The sequence below is a fragment of the Lepisosteus platostomus genome, chromosome 4 (genome assembly GCF_059453375.1).
Source record: "Lepisosteus platostomus isolate fLepPlt1 chromosome 4, fLepPlt1.hap1, whole genome shotgun sequence".
Taxonomy (NCBI): domain Eukaryota; kingdom Metazoa; phylum Chordata; class Actinopteri; order Semionotiformes; family Lepisosteidae; genus Lepisosteus; species Lepisosteus platostomus.
Genome location: NC_142614.1, coordinates 52,496,125 through 52,518,107, shown reverse-complemented (window position 1 = coordinate 52,518,107; position 21,983 = coordinate 52,496,125). Strand labels below are relative to the sequence as shown.

The following is a 21,983-nucleotide window of genomic DNA, read 5'->3' as shown; positions in this document are numbered from 1 at the left end:
GAAACAGCAGAACTCCCATTGCCAGTCAGCCTATTTTGCCATTGTGTTTTATAATAGATATTTATATTCTCTGAGACATGTCATTATAATTATGGTGAAATCAGATCTCTTCCTATTGTTTTTTCTATTTATTATGTATCTTTACATATAAACATACCTTTGTTGAAGTTGATCTGCAGTAGTGACAAATAATTTTTTGTTCTGCACTCACTTTTAGTACTGAGATGACTTTGGTGGTGTTATTTGCTGTTGTATCTGAACACCGTGCATTGATTCTGATAATTTTGAGTCATGTTAAAATTGTTTCTTCGAATGCAGATTCTTGGTTGTCCGGTTTATTTATTCTGTACTATGAATTTTTATGATGGCATGGATTTGGAAATTCACCTAACTGCCTTTGGAGTTAGATTTTACCTGAATTATTGTTAATTAGTTATTTAACAACAACTATTGCAGTATACAATAATGTACTATTATTGGGGCCTCAGTGTTTTGACTCCATCTTATGTTGGCGTACAAGTCGGTTGTGACAAAGGGAAAGGATATGGGTGGAGCATGGGCTCACAACTGGGGTCCGCTTTTGTTTTGGGAGGACATCTGCATTTGGGTGGCTCTGCAGGAGTGTGGTAATCACGTAAGGAGTAAGGTTAAGGATCTCCATTCTATCAATGTTATTCTTTCTCAAACCACTTTGCAATTCCTCTGTATAGTCTGGTCATTCAGGACACTGTTTGGCTTTCTTTGCAATGGTTTTGGTCTCTAATACCCATGACTCTCCTATCAAATATGTTAGCTTTGTAGAATTGCTTTGAGGGAAATAGATATTGCCAAAATGCAGGAATTTCATTTGAAACAACTAAGTACTGTGTAGTGGCCTTCTCGTTCGCAGAGGCGAACACAAAGAGTAGCTTGATAGTATTCCAAATTAATTTTAAAATGTCTATGTACCAGTCAGAAGGTGATGAACCAGAAGGAGTGGTACATTTTCAACAAATGTTTCAGTTAAAAATAGCTTTTGTTTCAGTTTATTACCTTGCAATGTTCAAACCATTTTTTTTTAATCTCCTGACCAAATCCCTACTGAAACAAATGTTCAGTTTCGGGTATTTACAACATTGAGAAATTACATGTCTGATCTTGGTGAATAAAATTTTTGTCATGTGTTCAATCCCTCAGCTAATTTACTTTTTTTTAGCTAGGCATAAGCTAAAACATGCTCTAGATAACTGTATTTTGTACCTTTCACAGGTTCACTTTCTGGAGTGTACACCACTGAGATACTACCCATGTCACTATCAGATCACCATTTATAAAACTTTTCACATATGCTTTTGAAGCCATTTTTCTTCTGGAATGTTGATGGATTTTATTTAATGGTAGCGGAATGTAGAGTGTGTGTCCTGCTTTTACAGCTTTTTATTGTGGATTTTCGTTGAACAGCCTCTCATTAACTTGTGTGCATTCTTGTTTATTTTTTACTATTTCTATCCTTTTGTGTTGAGATCATTGTCGATTTTGTTTACTCCTGATACTCCTGTATCTTTGCATCCCTTTGAAAAGTCTTGTCTCTCCTTAGAGACTTCAAGATTTACTTTCTAGTATTCCACATAGATATTGAAGATTTTATTTATCTCCATAACTAAAAAAAACATGATTTGACATTTGAAGGAAAAAGTAATACATTCTCAGAAAAAATGGCCTTCTTAATGTCCTATATTTTATAATCATAATCATTTTTCTGGAAAGTGCTGCCTGTTATTACCTGACCACTGACAAAAAAAAGGTGACACAAATCAGACTAAATAATTTAAAAAATACATTTGAGAAGCTTAAAACTGGAGCTTCCTTTAGATACATATACAGTAGTACAGTCATATTTTAACAGAAGGTTAAGTTTGTGTAACGGATCTTGTTTTTCCTACATCTGCTGTTGCACAGAAATGTGGCTTTGTCTCTTGGCAAGACTGACACATCCATCTTCAAAATGTGGGTGGAGTACCACACCAAGATGTGACATCTTGGAAAATTGCCTGGATGGTACTGTATACAGTATAAATAGGAAGCACCTCTTGAAGAACTAAGAAAGTAGCAGATCAAAAACAAAATGCTGTTTGAGCGTACAGCAAATCAGCAGTTTTAAAATTGTGTTAAAAGAGCAAATGTTTAACAGTGGAAAGAATATTTGATGGGATTTAATTTGATTGGAAGGTTTATTGACTTCTGGGAAAATTGGACCTAGTGTAAATGTGTGTGTGTCTGTGTTTTTTTTTACCTAAATTGGACCTAGTGTGAATGTGTGTGTGTTTGTATGTCTCCTGCCTCATATCTACTGCTTGCCTGCATAGGCTCCAGCTCCCCCTGACTCTGAATTGGAAGAAGTGGGTAGTAAATGGATGGATGGATATTCTATTCATGGGCAGCACTGTGGAAGAATGATTTGCATCATTGCTTTGCAGCGCTGGGACCCTGAATTCAGTTCCCTTGGGTGCAAAATCTGCATGGATTTTGTATATCCTCCCTATATTTGCATCGGTTTCCATCAGGTGCTATATTTTCCTCCCACAGTTCAAAGAAATACTGTTAAGTTAATTGGCTTCTGCAAAAACTGGTGTACGTGTGTGTGTCTGTGTGTGCTCTGCAATGGACTGGTGTTCCTTTCAGAGTGTATCCCGCCTTGCATCCATAGCTTACCAGGATAGTCTCTGGTTCCTCTGTGAGCCTGTATCGGATAAAGCTGTTAGAAAATGGATGGATGTTCAATTTACAATAAACAACAGCAACAACCTTTACCCACATCCAGCTGATATGGGCCATACCTCTTTTTACAAATGCTCTTCTGATGAAAATGAGATATTACAAAGCATTTTGAATAATGAAAGCCAACTTCAAAACTATGATGAAACGATACAAAGAAAAAAAAACTCCACCAAATGTAGAGAGTGAAGAGGAAAGCATCTCTATGATTTGCTTCATATCGAGTGTACGCATCACATTCCACTAACTAGTATGGGCACAGAGCCTACAGAGTGGCATGAGAGTTGTGTGTGATACAGTTCATCGTGTCTTGCTTGGTGTGTTGTTCATTATTTTATGTGCGCTCTTACTTTTTGTAAGAGTTTTTGTGGTTTAGACTTTATCACGAAATTGTGAATTGTGTGAGTAGTGAATGATTCAGAAAGCAGATGAAGTGGGTACTGCACAGTACTGTACTTAGGTATGATAAATGATGTCTAACTAGGTAAGCAGGGTTTTTATTACTAAAAATACATGCCGCAGTATGAATCTTAGTTATTATTCTTTTGTTATTGTTTTTAGAGAAAAAAGGTAGAGGATTTTTGCGGTCCAGAATGGATTGTAATTTTTGTTCATAAGAAATAATTGAAATAAGCTTTTCTTTTTACAAATTTTTGCTAAACAAAAGGGTTTGTGGGAACAAATTGCATTCGTAAAAAGTGGTGTAATGTGTAATGTGATATGGTTGTAATGTACTCTACAGCCAGTATAGTGTGTAGTTGCTTTAGTCTTCAATCCAGTTTATTGTATATCTACTGTATTATAGATGTGAAAGGAATCGTTTCCAAGTATTGCAAAGGCATAACTCAAAAATGAATAGAAAACACAGACTGGGGGAAGGTTATTTAGCATATAGCACAAAAGACTCTCTGCAACCACAGTACTTCCATACAGACATGGCTGCAGCTCTGTAATATTATAATTCAAAATGTTGAAAACTGAACTTTTTAAATGGCTGTGAAACTCATCAGCTCCAGGACCTTACAATAGACATATGCTTTTTATTTTAAAAAGAGCAAAGAGAGTGTAATTCTGCTATGAAAAATGAAAGAAAATGATTTTGCGGTGGACATTTCTTTGTTTTTTTTTCTTTTTTAAAAGTCGCAGGGAGTGATATTATTTTAATTCCTTACAATACTGTTTTTTTACAGTTACTTACAAAGCAATTGTAAATTATCTTTCAATCTTTCAAGATTTAAAAAGTATTGAAAGATTTGCTAAATAACACCATGAAAGAAATTGACCATCTTTCATTCACGAAACTGCTGCAAGTTTGTAAATCAACAAGAAGCAGTAATTATGAGGAAACAGAGGTAGAAAGGTGAAATGTTAATACTTTCTCTTGAAAGTAAGGCTAAGGATTATTACTGTTGCATCAATCTCTTAATTGGATTTCAAATTACATGTTTTTTGTTGATTTTTAAAGGTTGAAGCTCAGTTTTTAATTTATGTTTATACAGTACAAATGTGCATCTTAAGCAGGTGTTATTTCAGTCTTCATTTATATCACCAATTCTCATTTCTGACTACTCTAGCAAAATGTTGGTTACTCATAAGAATGGAAGAACAACTATAGGAGTCATAACATGCCAGGAGTCTGTGAGACAATATGGATTGTACATCCTTTGTAAATCTGCCAGGATAGCTGTGCATCTTTGTCTTTAGAACATTATCCACCAAAATGAACATGTATCAAGGTGTGTGAAAGAAAGTATGAATTGATTACCTGGGCTTTTGGCCTGATTTCATTGGACGTGTGAGTCATATCACGTCAGAGTCTCAACACATATTGTATTATAACTACACTGGTAAAGATAGATGGGGTGTATGCATGTCTGTGTCTGTGTGCGATGGACTAGGTTCTGTCCCAGGTATATCCTTCCTTATGTGTTACTTGTTTGGATAGGCTCCTGCTCCTCAACAACCCTGTATTGGATGAATTGTTTAAAAAATGGATCGATGGATTGTAAAGACAATAGAAAGTGTCCTGGAGCAGGGGACATTTAGCTTGCTGAAAGTTAATCAAAGGTTTTGAAGAGTCCATGGATGCATTGTCCTACAGTAAATGGAGGTGAAAAGTCTGTACTGGAAGGAAGAGAAAGCATAGCTAACCAAATGTTTAAAAAACTATTTTTTTTAAAGATATCATACAGGGAGAAGAAGAAGGGTTATGGGTTTTTCAATGTACCTGCTTGTGAGGCATTTTATATATTGTGATCTCTGTTTTCATAATATTTCACCCTTGACCCTGACAGCACCAGACTGTAGATTGTGGAGACTTCCAGGTCAAATAGATGGATATAGTCTGTGTGGCTTTTTAACTGTAGTCATGAATGAGATAACTGGTACTGTACATGATATCAGATATGTTTTATTATTATATACATATATTGTATCTGTATATATCTGTATATATTGTATATATTGTACAGTATATATTAGATATGTGATAAAATCTTGAGGCTGGAATTCCTTATACTGTATCTGTAAATGCAAGCACATGAGATCCAGATAATAATAATAATAATAATAATAATTGCTTACACTTATATAGCGCTTTTCTGGACACTCCACTCAAAGCGCTTTACAAGTAATGGGGTCTCCCCTCAACCACCACCAATGTGCAGCATCCACCTGGATGATGCGACGGCAGCCATAGTGCGCCAGAACGCTCACCACACATCAGCTATCAGTGGGGAGGAGAACAGAGTAATGTAGCCAATTCATAGAGGGGGATTATTAGGAGGCCATGATTGATAAGGGCCAATGGGAAATTTGGCCAAGACGCCGGGAGGCTAGTTTATGATAGTTTCCCTGGAGTATACTGTAGTATGGAAGTTTCATATAATTTTGAAAATTAAAGAAAATAGAAGACTCTTGTCATTTATTTGGAGAATTAGAAAAATCGAATGAAATCAGAATAAAACCTTTAGCAACGTAAATTTGTATTGAATAAATTGTATTATTTTGATGGGTGATTGTGTTAAAAAAGTAGTTTTCCTAAGTCTCTCATCAGAGTGTACAGTACAATTTAAGAAAATTTTACAAACAATTGCAAACATGAGTGGACTTTTTACTCCTTTTAGCTCTTTTGGTAGTATTATACCATATTGAGTTGATCTGATCCATTTGTGCTCGAAGGAAGCTGGGATATTAGCTTCTACAATGTAGCTGTGTAGCTTGTTCCAGACTCTCACAGCCCTGTGCATAAAGAAGTACCTCATGTTCTCTATTTCAAAATCAATTCCATATAGTTCCACTTATATTCTCTGGTTCATGTTTCATTGTTGATTCTGAAGAAGTTCACTTGGTTGATGTCGAAGATTTTGAAAACTTGAATCTGGTCCCGTCATAGTGTTCTTCATTCCAGTGTAAAAGGCTCTGCTTACTTAGTATGTCAATGTAGAATGGTTCTGTAGGAGTTTGGCTAGGCAGTCGTCAAAGTCACTGATACATATTCAATTCAGTTCTATGCATATTGTACCAACACAATGCAGTTTTAGTAGCCATAGTTATGGGCCATGCATGATATTTAATTTTTGTAAGGTGTTTGTATAAGTTACAGGATGTGGTACATTACATTTATTATTGGTACGGCGGACCGTTTTAGCCAAAGCGACTTACAGTACAATCTCATCCAGTCAAGATGCAAGAAGTGCACCATAAAATATAAAATATTGTCTTTTCAATATTTTGCCCCTGAAGTATTCAAAAATACCGTAAAAGATGGAATTTTCAGACTCATTCCTTTAGCCAGGGAGGGAACCAAAATCTCACACTGTGTATTTATTTTAAATCAAATTAAAATTAAATCAAGATACAAAATAGTTGGGAATACATGTTTGATATGCCAATTCCATGGAACCAAGTTTTTAACTTGATATAGAGAACTACCATGGATGTCTCTTTTAGGGTTATTCAATTAAAATTAATACTCAAAATATTAGCGACTAGAAAAATGCTAAATCTACGGGTGTTGGAAAACTATCTATTGCCAAATAGAGGAGAAAGATGTAACTCAATTTCTTTTGGACTCAGACCGAGCAATGGATTTCTCCATACAGTGTTGCCTTTCAGCTAGATCTTGTCAATGTACTTTTGGGAGACTAAAGAAATAATTCAGATGATATTGGAAACTTAATTATAATGTTAGGAAAAGCCTTTGTCTTTAATGCAAAATCCAATCCTAAACAGGTTCAAGATGTTTGTAAAACACCACTGGCACCTTGGAACACTAATTTCAAAGGATCAAAATTACCTTCAACCTAAATGTGGGAAATCTAATTGAGGGGGAAGCTTGGGATCCACCTTGACAGAATAAGAGATTCAGCCTTATATATAGTTGGGAGGAATGCCAATTGGTCGGGGGACAGGATGTGGAAGAAGGATAATAGTAAGTTGCTCAAATTGTCTTAACTCTGTGGAAGTCACTGCTTTCCTTTCTCATTTGCTCCTCTCTATGTGCAATGATAAACTGTTAAGGAACAAGTAATAGGTTTATTCCATGCTGGAAAGAGAAGAAAGAAAACACAACGTTTCGGCTGTGGAGCCTTCTTCGGGTGAGAGCACTGTTATAACTCTGTTATAACTCTATGTATCTGTCTTGTGTATACTTTGGTGTTCTATAAGAAAATGTGAAATTTGTTTATTTGTCCTTACAACCACTAATTATACTCTATATATGTTTCCTGTTAAAATGTACAGATTAGTGACCTAAAGGATAGAGATAAAGGATATAGTTATTATAGTTTATTGTTCCTGTGGAAAAAAAAAAACTTCAGTAACTTCACAATTTGCAATTTACTGTACAGTATGTACTGTACACAGTGATACAGATTGATCTGGTTTTTTTTTCACAGCTTCCTTATGGCTTAACTCTTTTAGTCCCTTTTTGTGTTGCAAAGACAGAAACAAGAAAAAATAGTAAACAACTATTATATCCCTATTATTTTTTATTACATAATACCATATTAAAATAATATGATTATAATGTTATTAATTTATTACATGTCTATACAGTATATATATTTTTAGATTATTTATATGCTCATTCAGTAGAAGTACTTGAGGCCATGACATGAGGTGTTTGCTAGATTTGGAATGGTTGACACTTCCTTTTCTTCATATTATTCTTTTTTTGAAACATGGAATTTGCCATTCTTTTTAGTTGAGTATCACCTAAATTGAACGTGAGTCCTGAAGAGCTCTTTTTTTATTTCATTCATTTGTATTTTGTATCACTGCAATACTATCTCATGTGTACTGTATATGATAATGATTTAGACCATAATTATGCCAAAGCTTCGGTGTCCTTTAAATGGAAGACAAGATAAGTACAAACAATACATATATTCAAGGCCCAGAAAACTAGGAACTTGTTAACGAATATAAAAAATGAACTCTTAAAACAGAAAACATTATTTTATGGTTCTAGGCTCATGGTCTCACTTGATAACTGTTTTGAATTTGGAGATTTCTGGCAAAAAGGCATTTAGGAACAAATGTGGTCAAAGCCAGGATGTGCATCATCAGGCTGTGGAGAAGGCCTTCAGCCAGTAATTAAGAATATCAGAAAGCAAAACCATATACTTAGCTGGCCAATGAATTTACAGGAATAGCAACACAAGTGCATTGCTATGAGTTAATAAGGGCTTTTTACAAACCCACACTTCAAGAAAGCCTCTCGCAAACCATACATTTTTCCTTACCACACCCCTTGGGATGGAAATTGGTGAAAAAAAGAAAGTGAGTTTTTGAGGACAGATAATATGGCACATGGCAGGAGGGTGGAAAATGCACATACTGTATATTTGATGGTCCAGTGGACAGGCTTCATAAACAATCTGTGTACCTGTAAATACTCATCCCAACAAACATATTAAAAAAATGATACATTTATACATATACAAGTCTTGTCATTTTTATGTATTGTTTTGTAATACGTACATTGTGCACACTGTGTGGTGTAGAGAACATTATGAATATCAATCCCACTGTATGGTACATGTACATATATGGCAGATAAGCTCCTCTCTCTTTCTCTCTGTATTCAAAAACTCTTCCAGATCAGAGCTGTGGCTTGTGTAGGTGCTCTGGAGCAGATGTAGAATCAGCTTTTCATACTTGAACTTCAGGTGAACGTTGGGTTGACTCATGCACAGTCCTTTAGTAGATTCTGGCTCTCAGAAAATTAAGACAGCAAAGACAGCTGGTGATTAGCTGTTAAATTATCAATTCAATGATGAACTGGCATTGTTTTTATAATCCTTATTATAAAACCTTATTATATGCTGTATGTTATCAGCAAGTCCTGAAATGTATTGTGTATACCACAGTGTCAATGGAGTTCAGCTGCTATTCTGCTGCCATGGGATGTTATGTCTGGTGGCCAAGAACTGCAAAAATGTGGTTTCATCTACTGGGGGGCAGCAGAGGGTGGCATTTTTTGAAAAAGGGTGGAAAGGTATTTGTCAGAAAACACTGCTGTGACATTATTTTGTGAACGCAGTAAAACAACATTTTCAACACACGTGCCGGAAATGTCACTTCTGGGTTTTCAGCGTTACCCAAGACAAGCTGTTAGTTTCTGGCAAAAGTTTCTGGCAGGTGTTGAAAATCCTGAGCTACTGTGTTCACCAAATCATGTCGCAGCAGTGTTTTCTTAAAAATGATGCCCCAAGTTATGTTCCATTGGATGACCCACTCTGTTCTTAAAAATGCCGCCTTCTGCTGCCTCCCAGAGGATGTGCTGTTGTGTCCTTGTGGATACGCAAATGATCAGAACTCAGCTACTATAGTATTGAGCATGAATTGCTTTTTAGAAAGGTAAAAAGGCATTTTTTAATCAAGGAATATGTTGTGTTTTTAAATCTATTTAAATGTGGTGAACTGCTAATCAGTGTTACGCTATTTTTTACAACCTCATATGTACAGTACAACCTAAATTTACTTGCGCTTTCATTAAACCACTTATGTATTTTTAAGACCATGGATTTATGACATGCTTTGAATCATGTCACTCGCTTACTGTAATGAAAGTGAAATAGGGATGGACTTCTTTACATTGAAACATGATCATTTGAACTTTTTAGTGTTTTTTTATACACCTCTTAAGGTGTATAAAGCCTGTATGGCTGTCACAGTTCAGATACAATGTGATGCATCAAATTATGAGCAGGTATTCCATGTTTTTTAAAATCTGAAAGACATTAGAACCATTAAGAGCAGTACATAACACCTGGCAATGAGCCAGATAACGAATAAGCAACCACATGGTCGAATTTAAAATCAAAGGTGGAAATTATTAACAGATATTGAAGATGATGTCATGCTTAAGATTTCCATTGTAAGCTGTGGCAAAAATTTAAATTGAATGGACATTAAGAGCAAAATATGTCAAAATATTTTTTGAGAAAGCTGTCGACACAGCTTATACAATAAATACAATACTTGTTTAAATACAAGTTAAATTGCACTGAATTGTGTATAAGCATTTAACATTTTATCTTACAAGTTCAACATTTAAAATTGAACACAAGTGTTACGATGATTTCTTAAACTCAGGGACCGCAAAACCCATTTTGTAAAAGCCGCTTAAAATATAACTTAAAAATAAATTACACCCAATTAGCAGTATTTGAATACTGGTATGTATTACCCCAGTTGTTACACAGTGTAAAGAGTATAGTTTGTATTCATACCAGCAGCTGCCAGTAATAAAATAAAAAGAATGCATTTCCTAATAGAGACAGACATAAACAGGGTAGTTGCTTGTTTTTTAAATGTAATGTACAGTCAGTTACTAATATCAGTTTCAGCAGAACAACGCTGCAGGTGTATTACAGCGCAAACCAAGTAACCCAAAATCCAAGGTCACTTTATGTAGGATTGACTACTTTTAAACTTGTGATGCATAATACAGTATATTTATCATCATGAAAAAATGCTCCTCTTTTTATCTTCTCCAGCTGCTTTGAATTTGGCTTTAATTTTTAAGGCAGAGTGTCTTCTTTTTAACCATCCTTGCCTGTAGCAGCAGATGAAATTTTAAACACCAGGAATGCACTGCTATGGGAATGAAGAGTGTCAAAAGAGTCACGTTCAATCCGGCATACACAGATTTCAAATTGGAAGAATGTGGAAAAGTTGACTCTGGCAAATTAGAGAAAGACGTGGACAGGCAGTGTTCATTGCTTGCTTTAAGGTCTGGCACAATGTGTTGTATAAAACTGTCAGCGTAACAAGACTTAGGCTGTTTTTTTACAAAAAATATAATTTATTCTTTTTTTTATTTTAGATTTTTGGAGTTATTTATTTAACATATTTATACTGTTTGTTCAAGTATTTAGTTATCCAATATTGTATAAAATATATATTTTTTAAATATTATGTAGAAACTTAATCATACTCAGGAGGCTTACTAATAGCAGCAGACTACTGATGTTCTGGTAATACATGCTGGTAGTTTTATAACTGTTATCAGCATGGTCAGTATATTCATACACTATATACACATCTGGTCGTCATCCAGATTTAAGTATTTTTTATAAAGTACATTTCGGTGACTTTTAAATGACAGCTCTTAAAATCTGTAGAATTATTGTTTGTCATCGCAAGGTAGGGTAATATTTTAAAATAACAATTTGCCATTTTTCTATTTTGTCTCCCTCTTGCCAGACCTCACCCCCAAATATGTAACAACCAAGCATTTCAGATTATCCATATCCTGTTTTCCACATATAACCTACATGATCTCATTTTAGAAATCCCCCATGCAATGACTTTGGTTATGAAAAGGGGATGCTGTGGGTGAGGTAAAGGAAAAAACACAAAAAACCAAATATGTTAAAAATTTCCTTAAAATGTGTCCTAAAATATTTGTCTGTTGCCTAATCTTTTTTTTTTACAAAAGTTTAGTTTTATGTGATGTGTCTGTGATCTTGGGATAACAGTGACTTTGCACAAGCACCGTATGACTTTTTCATGTAATAAATACAGATATTTGTTTTTGTTTATAGTTATATTAAATGGAGTACAGGTGACATTACAAACAGTACAATATATGGTGTAATAAGCAGTGTTTCTGGAGCAAGGCACTGACAGTTACCCTTTATTACACTTTTTAAATATTTCACACACTTTGATTTCTGAATAATACAATATTTCATTGTGATGGGTTAAAGATTCCAAAGTGTGTTTTTCTTTTGTGATTCCCTACTGCACAAGCATCCATTGTTTTTATGTTATGTTATTATACTTTGTACGTACAGTATATGGAAGTGTTTTAGAAGTATTCCTGCAAAAGCCTTACTTTTACTGTATGTTTTAGTCTGTGCACAAGGGATACATTTTTCTCTTCTTATCTTGAGACTCATAAAAATTATAGAATTTAAGAGTCAATTAGAGAAAGAAAAACAGCATCTCATTCTGTATAACTGCAAACATTCCTAAGTTATTAAGCATTGTGGCTGTAATTCAATCTCCAAAGAGCACAAATCAGTGAAAATCCTTCACAAGAGAAAACTGGGCATTATCTGATCAGAGTAACAGGGGTGGCCAAGGATAAACCTTCAGAGTTTCAAGAGTAATAAATTCAGAAATAAACCTCTTACTTTAGTTTTATTTTTTTAATTATAGGATGATCATTGAAAATATATGACCTAATTTTGTAATTGAGTTTTAACCTTTTGTTACCCACTTTGATACACAATACATTGGTTTTAGTAATTCTAATTTAATCCAGCTGCTGGTAGAATCTTTGCTAGTTGTCCAAATACAATTTTGAAGTAAAAGCTTAGGCCATGATATTCCAGGAAATTTATTTATTTTTTCATTTGAAAGTCTATACGGTGGCACTGATTTTTTTGTTATTGTCGGTGTGTTTTCAAATAGACATAAGAACGTACTGTAAATGCAAGATTATCTGCAAAAGAGATGAGGCTATTGAGGACATCAAGCTTGGTTGCAAGTAGCTAATTGATATGTGGGTTTCATTAGGCTGTTTATTTTCATTTGCTTCAACAAAATAACTGGATCACTTAATCCAAACTCCCATAACCTTGTGTGTAAATATGTGACCCTGTTGTCAGTTTTGAAAACACTTCTCCTTAGATTTCACATACTGTATCTGCTAGTTCTAGATTTAAAAATTTACATGAATCATTCTATTGAAGTGCAAGAAAGCAAATATAGAATTAAACGAAAGCTGGTAAAAACACAAATTGCACAATTTCATTGCTGCACCTTGCTGATCTAATTTGATAAAAGCCAACAATCTAAATAACCATTGTCATGTGAAATATACAGTTTCTTTGTAATAGTGAGCAATTGAAAGCTCTATCACCACAATGATATTACACAAGATTTGTAGAATTACCAAAAATATAACATAATTCTAAAATAAGAAATACTCCAAATAAATTCTAAAACCACATTGGAATAAGAAAGTAAGAAATCTACCCATCAGGTGTAGTCAGTGTGGACACATTTTACTTTCTGTTAATTTAACAACCCATGTTAAATTAACATGCTTTCTTTCAAAGAAGAAGTTGATGTGATATTTTTGTTCATCCTTTAACCAAAATTTTAATGCCTCAGTTCATCACATTCTCAGTTTACTTAGCCATATACTGTGATTAAATGTTCGGGATACAGACCAGTTGTGGGTACCACCAGACAGGACTAGAGATGAAAATCACTCAGTACAGAAAACTTGTATAAACATTCACAATACTGACACAGATACTTTAGAATAATAAGGAAGAATTAGTTAATAGTTTAGCTACTAAAATTAGTTTTTGTAAGGTTAAATATATAGATGTCTACACTGTTGGTGAGATAATGAATTTCATAAAATGTGTTACAAAGTTAGCAAATACCATTTTCAGAGATCCTAAATAAGTTTCATAAGCTTTGTGTATAGAATGCTATATTCCTTTTAGTAACCTGAGGTTAACTAGTTGTAACTATTGTTATTTGATTGCAAGAGATATTAAATCGTTAAATCGTTTAAATAGTTAAAAAGTGTTTTATTTTTACTGTGCTGAATTTTTCATGGTATTATTAAATTTATGATAAAAAACTGTCATAATGATTAAGTAGTATGATGTATGGTGTACATGATATACAGTATGTTTTGCTGAAGGTTAAATGTATTCTTTATGAGCACATAATATTAAGTACATTGGTGAATGTGAGTTTTTACTGAGATTGGATAATAAAGCTTATACAGTGTACTCCATACAAGCACATTGAAACTCCATGAAGCACATTTGTGTTGGAGACATTTTTTTTTCAGTTTCGTTTATTTTATTTTTGTTTACGCCTTTATTTTTCCAGAGAAATGATTTCAGAAGAAATTCAGATTTACAACGACACTGCACATTGCACGTAATGATTTAGGTGCAGTGAGATTTGCTTCTTGTATTGGGGTTGATCGTGGAAGAGCTGTAATAAATTATCTTTGTATTTGAGTGCAGTATACAGTAACAGCAACAAAGGTTTGCTGCTTTAATGACCCGCACCTCTTTGAGAATGTAATTCTACCAATTGTTGGCCTTTTTTAGTAACAGGTTTGACCTGTCTGTTTACTGCATAAAAATAAATTTATTTTATAAGTCCCATTGTTAGAGTCCCTCAGGCAATGCCATTTTCATTTGAGTAGGAAATGTATGAATTCTGAACTAAGCTGCGCTGAAATATATTGTTTGCTCAAGGTGTCAAGATGAATGTCCAGTTGGAACATATGGAATGAGCTGTGCCCAGATGTGCCGGTGTGTGAATGGAGCAAAGTGCTACCACATCAGCGGTGCCTGCCTGTGTGAGCCTGGGTACACAGGAGATCACTGTGAGATCCGCTTGTGTCCTGAGGGGGTGTATGGCATCAAGTGTGACAAAAAGTGTCCCTGCCACCCTCGCAACACTCACAGGTAAGGCTTTTGCTGTTTTTTTGTAGTCTGTCTTTGCCCCTGCTCAAGCAAGGGGGCTCTCTAGAATTTCCTTGCACTGATGCAGCAATGGATCACTCCATGTTGTTTAAATTTACGTTGCTTTTATGTCGTGCCCTATCTTGGATCTGCAAATACTTTTGCTGCTACTCCCAATTACAGTTAAATAAGTACAGCAATCCCTTGCTTTATGAGTGACCTCTACACAGGTTTTTGATTATATGAGATGTAGTAATGTATGCTGTTTTTCTTTTATTTAATCATTTAAACATTTAAAGAACAGATTTCCACTCTTGCAGGCTGGGCTCTCGGAACGCATTGTCGAGATTCTTCTATTCTCGTATCTTGAAGAATTTGCTTTTAATTTTTTATTACATTTTAACTTTTTGTAATAAATGCCCATGTGTGTTACAGGATAGTACCTAATGTTTACACATTTCCTAAAATAAGCTAATGCACTGTACTCATTTCCTGCACTCTACTCATCAAACAATGAAGGTTAGATCAAAATTAAACTAGCTAATAGTGGTTGTGTTCTGGAGCAATGCTGTGTTTGATGTTAGACAGCTGCTGTATTGGAAGTGGGGGAATAATGGAAATCTGCAGCAACAACAATGCCATTGATGAGAATAACATCTTTAGCAGCTTGCAAAGCATACTGACTCTGGCAGAGTTGGTCGTTAGTTATGAACCTTAGTCAGGTGTCAGACCAGCTTCTGTTATTGACAAAAACAGCTATTTTTTGGCTGCAAACATCCTGATCTATCAGATGGCATATACTGTACAAGCTAACTTAGTTTTAAATTCCCTGTTTCTCTGTCTCCATCTACAAGTGGGGAATTCAACTCATATATTTATTGGCATATTTCAGGGAATGTCTTAGAGTTAGAAATATAGCTAATCCCCAAAAATATATTGTCTTGACTTTATTTTGTCAAATGGACCCATACATTCCACATTTTGCATTTGATTCCTGATGAGTATTAGTTTATTTGACAAGATGAAATTATGATTTTTTTTTTATTTATCTGTCTAGATATAGTCTATTATTCTGGCTTTATACTGCAATATAGCAAATGACAGATAAGGGATTCTATGTGGCAGATGATGTTTGTGTTCATAACATAATATTTAATATTTTTGAGTCATCACAGGTGCTAGTTTCAGGGAAAACTGGAGTCAAGCTTTTGATCCACAGGGAATCTTAAGCGGGACAAATTAATACAGATTTCCACCATTTTGACTTTTTTCTTAAGTGCAGATGAGAGAATAATATTCAACGTAGGATAACCTTCCATCAGGTGATGTTGCTACAATAAAATTATGATTGGATATACTGTATAGTGGTATTGCTTCACGGGACAGTGTATCTAGAAGCAATGTTTACTAAACAATATGAAGTGAATAACCTTTCACCTGTGCTTAAAAGAGTCTTCAAATAATTGAAAACAGAGAATGTTTGTACTGTTGTGTCCTGCCACAAGTTATGTGTTGGACCTAGTAAAAGTAGGTTTTTAGAAGAAATGATGCAAGTTTAAAGGAATAAATATTTGTTTTATTGCACCTTGTTAAAATATTTTGGATATGTATGTAATTCACCTTTTATATCAACCAAAAAGTAGCGTTCAGCTACTTATATTTATAGTACACATTTTTTTGTTTTGTGCATAATTGAGATTCCTGATAAGGTTTTAGTGTTTTACATGTATATTTGTTTTCTGAATGAACAAGTTTCTTTTTGCTGCTAGTTGACATGATTTATAACAAAGGTTTTTCTGTGATTTCCATGGAGAAGTGGAGGAATGGAGTAGCATTTTTTAAAATATGTTTGGTCAAAATAAAATCATGTTTTGATTTGCAAAATAAAACAGGTTCAGGGGTTTGATTTTTTTTCTGATTCTAAAGTGCCTTTTGCAGAGCCTTTTAAATATGATTCAGGAATAAAACAAAATCTAGCCTTTTGTTTTTCTTTTCAAAGTATAATTAATTGCCTTCATTTACATTAAATTAACACAATGTCCTGTTCTTTGTAAACTGGGGTCATAAGGAGTCAGTAGAATGCTTAGTGATATATAGAATGAACCTTAGTTTCTTCAGCTGGCTTTACTTTCCCTGTTTCATTCCATATTATTGTACTGTACTTGTTAGATTGCCTTTATAAGAAAACTAAATAATGAACATTGATATCAGTGATTTATTTTTATAAGCAGTTAAACTTAAGTGGTGGTCATTTTGTTATTGTACATAGTTATTGTTTACTGAACAATACGTTTTGTACGTAGTTAACATGTGATGCCTTTTCACAGTCAAATATATTAATTGTACAGTTTAAGATAATGGTTGACAGACAGCTTAAAATAATGGTTTTCAACTTCTTACCCTGGTGCTGGGATTTAGCTAGGATCATGTCTCAGTGGTATTTACAGTATGTGTCACAATGTTCCGGTAGGTATAACTAGTCAAATAAGCTAAGGATTAGTAAGGTCAACCAGAAGCCAACATGAGCAGTTCCGTACTTCAGAGCAACATTTAAAGCCCTGAGCAGAGAAATGCCTTGTGCAGTACATTTTACATGCATCTTATTGGTCACCTGATTCTCTTAGATCTGATTAACACTTAGGGTTTAAAAGAACATAACAAACAGGGATAACTAATAACAAGTGCTCTTGTTATTAGATTTTTTTAAAATCTACTGAAGTCTTCAAAAGTGTTTTCCTTCTTTTGGGATTGTTCTGCTTCAATTGGCTGCAACCACGTGATTACACAAAATACCTTAAAAACGAAACTTTCAATGTCAAACCCAATTCATATTAATATTTAATCTATTTAAATACAAGGTTTTACTGGGAAAAGGTAATTAACCCCTATATGCATTCATCATTGATGAAAATATTATAGATTCTCTTAATATATTTCTTAGCTTTTCTTTTCCATCTTTGTCTCTGGCCATAAAAACAGTAATATTTCTATGGTGCGAATTAAATCCTAAGTAACTGTGCAATATAGTATCATCATCTTTTGAATACTTTAATTTAATAATCTTATATTCCCTCTTATTTTATCTCAGTTGACATTTGTGCAGGAGGGAATTAAAGTATTTGGAAGGCTTCACTTTCAGGCTTTGGTTGACCTAAGTGACTACCCCAGTAGTGCAAACACAATCACACCAGACAAGCCACTTCCTGTTCAAAGCAAATCTGGAAAATCTATTACCATCTCATGAGCTAGAAGAATTCTTCAAAAGATGTAGAGGTCAAAAGTCCTCAGGAAAGCAGGTGTGAGTTTCTTGTGCTTCCACACAAGCTGCCTGTGGTCAGACACTGGAAGGACTTTTAGCCTGATTGCGACTGTGGACAGTCAATCCCACCAAGGGCCAGGAAACCACAAGAGCTGTATTGTGCCTGCCCTTGAAACACAGATTTTCAGACACAGCTGATGATGACCATTTGTTAAGCGTCGTAACAGCTGCCTCGGAGCTTTTTCAATGGAGCTGCTGTTTCAGGTAGGGACAGCTGGTCTCCTACCAGGTACTGGTGCCTGCAATTGTTGGGGAGTCAATACAATTCTTTCAGGCTGCCATTCTGATTACCTTTTTATCTGGAGCTTAGAAAACCCTTAGAAAGACTAAAATACATGTAAAATTGTAAAAACAAAAAGCTTAAGCACGTGTTTTTAGTGACAACACTGAAGTCAAAGTGCTTGCTGTTGTACTCAATTAATGTATCATCATTTTTTTTAAATTAGTACATAGAGTTAGGGATGCATGAATATAAGAAATGATCCTTTGCAACACATTTGCCATTCTTTACAATACAGGAGCATTGACTGCAATGTGACTGCAAATTTTAAAACATGTTTTTGTCCATGATACAGTCTAAATACGGAAGATATTTCAAAATACAGAGGGAAACGTTCACAAGATGCTTGTTTTGGGAGATTGTATGTTACTTCCTTTAATTTATTTTAAAGTATCCTTTTAATTAACATTAACATTAATAACACCAACTAATGTTTTTAAGAAGAGCAGAAAACACTAATGGAAGAGCTAACACATTACTTAAATGAAGCTAAAAAACACCATCATAAATTCTTAAACACTACACAATACAATGTAACAACATGCAAAATCCTTTATAACCATTTGTGCAAATTACATTACATGTATGCATTTTTAGCCTTATTCAAATAAAGGGTTCCTGTGAAAACTTTGAGTAAATTGTTTATGGTCATAATGTAACATGATTGTGTCTTGTGAATTGTGCACAACACAGTGTTCAAGTGTAGAGAACATTTTTAACAGCTAAAAAATAACATGATATTTGCACATGAATACTGTCACCTAAAATGTAAATATAAGATTTTTTAGAACACTTTATTTCAGAGATTGTCTTAGGCTATTATTACTAAAACATAACTTGTTAAAGGCCAGTATTTGACTAACATAAGGCTAATAAATGGCTTACTAGTGAAACACGTTGGCTTGTGTATGAATTTACAAAAACAGTACGTGCCTAACTACCCTTAATATACATAGGGACTGCCCATCATTTAAGTACTAAATGTCCTGTGAATGAAACTGCATGCTAACTATGAAATAATTTCTCATTATTCACAGAAAACATAGTCAATGTGATAATAAATATGTCTTCAATAGATACATCAGTGGTGTAGAATAGTTACTTTCCACCATTCCAATAACTGAAGTCTCTTAGGAAATATTTGAAAATGATTTTTTAAAACAAATGTTTGGGAAATATAAAAATGAAGTCCTGATCAAATGGTTTGGTAAATTCAACATGTAGTTCTGATGAGGAGCGGTGTCAGCATGCGAGCTGCAGAGGAACAAGTAGAGGAGAATTCATCACTGAAGATACAAAGAAACAAAAACAATATTTTGGCACCTGAACCTTTTTCAGGTGTGTTGGACATTAAGAAGAGAAGTTAGGCGAATAACTGAAATTTAACAAATTCACCTTTAAACCTTCTGCTTCAACGCTACACTACATTGACTTATAAAATAATTTCAAGATTCTGCCATCCCTTATATACAGCATATGTACTGTACGTATTCATATGACAAAGACAGCACATGTTAAAGACTGGTGTGAATATACATCTTGTATAATAAAGTCCATAATGTTTGAATAATGTATAGCTGGGCCTATGAAAATCAGTACTGATCAGAATCTTGAATTAGCCAGGTACAATTTGTGAAAAGGCCCAGGATTCAGTTAAGTGTACAGAGTAAAGGTTGCTGCAGCAAATTTTTGGAACATTTAAGGAACTAGCAAATTGAATTTGTGGAACTTAAATTGACAATCCAAGCTGTCTATTCAATTTTGCCAACTTAGAAAAAAAAAACATTATTTAACTTAATATACATTAATGTAGGTGTCAATAACAATTAGGATTGGCTTTTTTTTTGTTTAGAAACCAATTTATCTTTTCTTTCAAGAAACATTATAAGCAAGTGGAGATTCAAACTCTACTTTTCTGAACACTTAATGAAAATCTGAATTATCTCAGGAGTAAGAAGACTGCTTTAATAAGCAACTTTCCCTTTGAAGCCTTTCAGTAGAACTGATTTTTACAGGAAGTTGATGGAGTGTGCTCCATAGCACCAGTATGGATGCATCAGGGAAAGATTAGAGATATGTTTTTGCCCAAACATTTACTATATTTCAAGTACTTAATTTGTTTAATAAGTTATCATACAGTTCCACCAGGAAAAATAATCTCAAGATGTATAAGAAATAATTTTGACTGTGATTTCTCAAAAGGCTCAGTCTGCATTAGTCTTGTAAATTATCACTAAGCTATTAAATGTGGATATGTGTACCATTGTGTAAAAGCAATTTAATTACTATGGAGATGAAGCATTTATATTTCACATGTTTTATGTGTGTGGTGTGTTTATTAAATTCCATCAGTGTTCTCTATGGAATGCCAAGTAATTTTAAACAATACAGCATAAGAATCTGTGGACCTAATTATCTGACTTGGCTATCACATTTCACTGTGACAGTAATGTTGCCTGTTATGATGATTTGTGATCATTAGACCACAACTGTCTTTGTAGTCGCAGATATTAAGAGCCTTTATCCTCACCCACCAGCTGTCACCCCATGTCTGGAGAGTGTTCCTGCAAGCCTGGCTGGTCTGGGCTCTACTGCAATGAGACATGTGCTCCTGGATTTTATGGGGAGTCCTGTCAACAAATCTGCAAGTGCCAGAATGGAGCCGATTGCCACAGTGTGACTGGCCAATGCATTTGTGCCCCTGGATTCAAGGTAGTGTGTATAATCGGGCTGAGTGAAATGCTTAAACAGAAGAGTTTTTTTTTCATTTTCTTATTCACATTTGAATAATATTATATTAATATTAATATTATGCAAAGTACAATGTTTACATACACATATACTGTAGATCTAAAGATACTTTAAGAACTGCTTTGCCCTAAGTGAAAGTTTGATCAGTAATTCTTCTATATATAATATTCCAATATTCCTGTCAAACAATTCTAACGCAATTATAATTCCTGCCTGTATATACAGTAATAGGACACTAAATTATTATAATACATTATTACATTACATTAATTTATTACAGATTATATACTGAACCTCAAAGAAACTTGGCCCTTACAAATGCAACAACTTCACAGAGTAATCTTGAAAAAACAAATTGTAGTATTCTACATTTTTTTAAATATACGGTACATGACATAGGTAAATTAATCATGATAATGAATGTTTTTTTAATCATCAGGTTGTCTTTTGTGAAAGTAGTATGTGTGGACACAATACGAAGCAATGCAACCTACACTGTGTGAAAAGTTGTGTTTGTTTTGTGTGTATGCCAGATGGCAAAATTCTAGCTGGGAGCTTGAGTTTCACAATTAGAATATTCATTGTATAAATGTCATACTTTAGTCTTACAAAAACATTGTTGTTAAACAAACAGCATGAGGATGTGTGTTGTCCTACTGGAATGTTAACATGATAACATGATGGATGAAAGGGAGCTGTTGAGGACCCAAGGCTGGATTATTGTGCTGCTGTACAGCCAGGCTACCATTAATCACTACAAAATTAGTTCACGTAGAGATTAGACACTGCGTCCCTGACCATCACAGTTGGACCTCCCATTGCTTGACCTACACAACACAACAATAAGTGTATCATTTTGCATGTCTGTACCACACTTGGCAACATCCATCAGGGTGATCTACACTAAAGTGGACTT

At 34.3% G+C, this 21,983-nt stretch overlaps 1 protein-coding gene across 1 annotated transcript in view; it reads left to right on the top strand.

Annotated features, from left to right (window-relative positions):
* The window catches only part of megf10 (multiple EGF-like-domains 10), a 97,913-nt gene that overhangs the window by 54,456 nt on the left and 21,474 nt on the right, over positions 1–21,983 (top strand). Inside the window, exons 9-10 of the mRNA XM_088629839.1 lie at positions 14,508–14,720; positions 20,854–21,028. Of these exons, the coding sequence (XP_088485965.1) occupies positions 14,508–14,720; positions 20,854–21,028 (388 nt within the window). The remainder of the gene's footprint in view (positions 1–14,507; positions 14,721–20,853; positions 21,029–21,983) is intronic.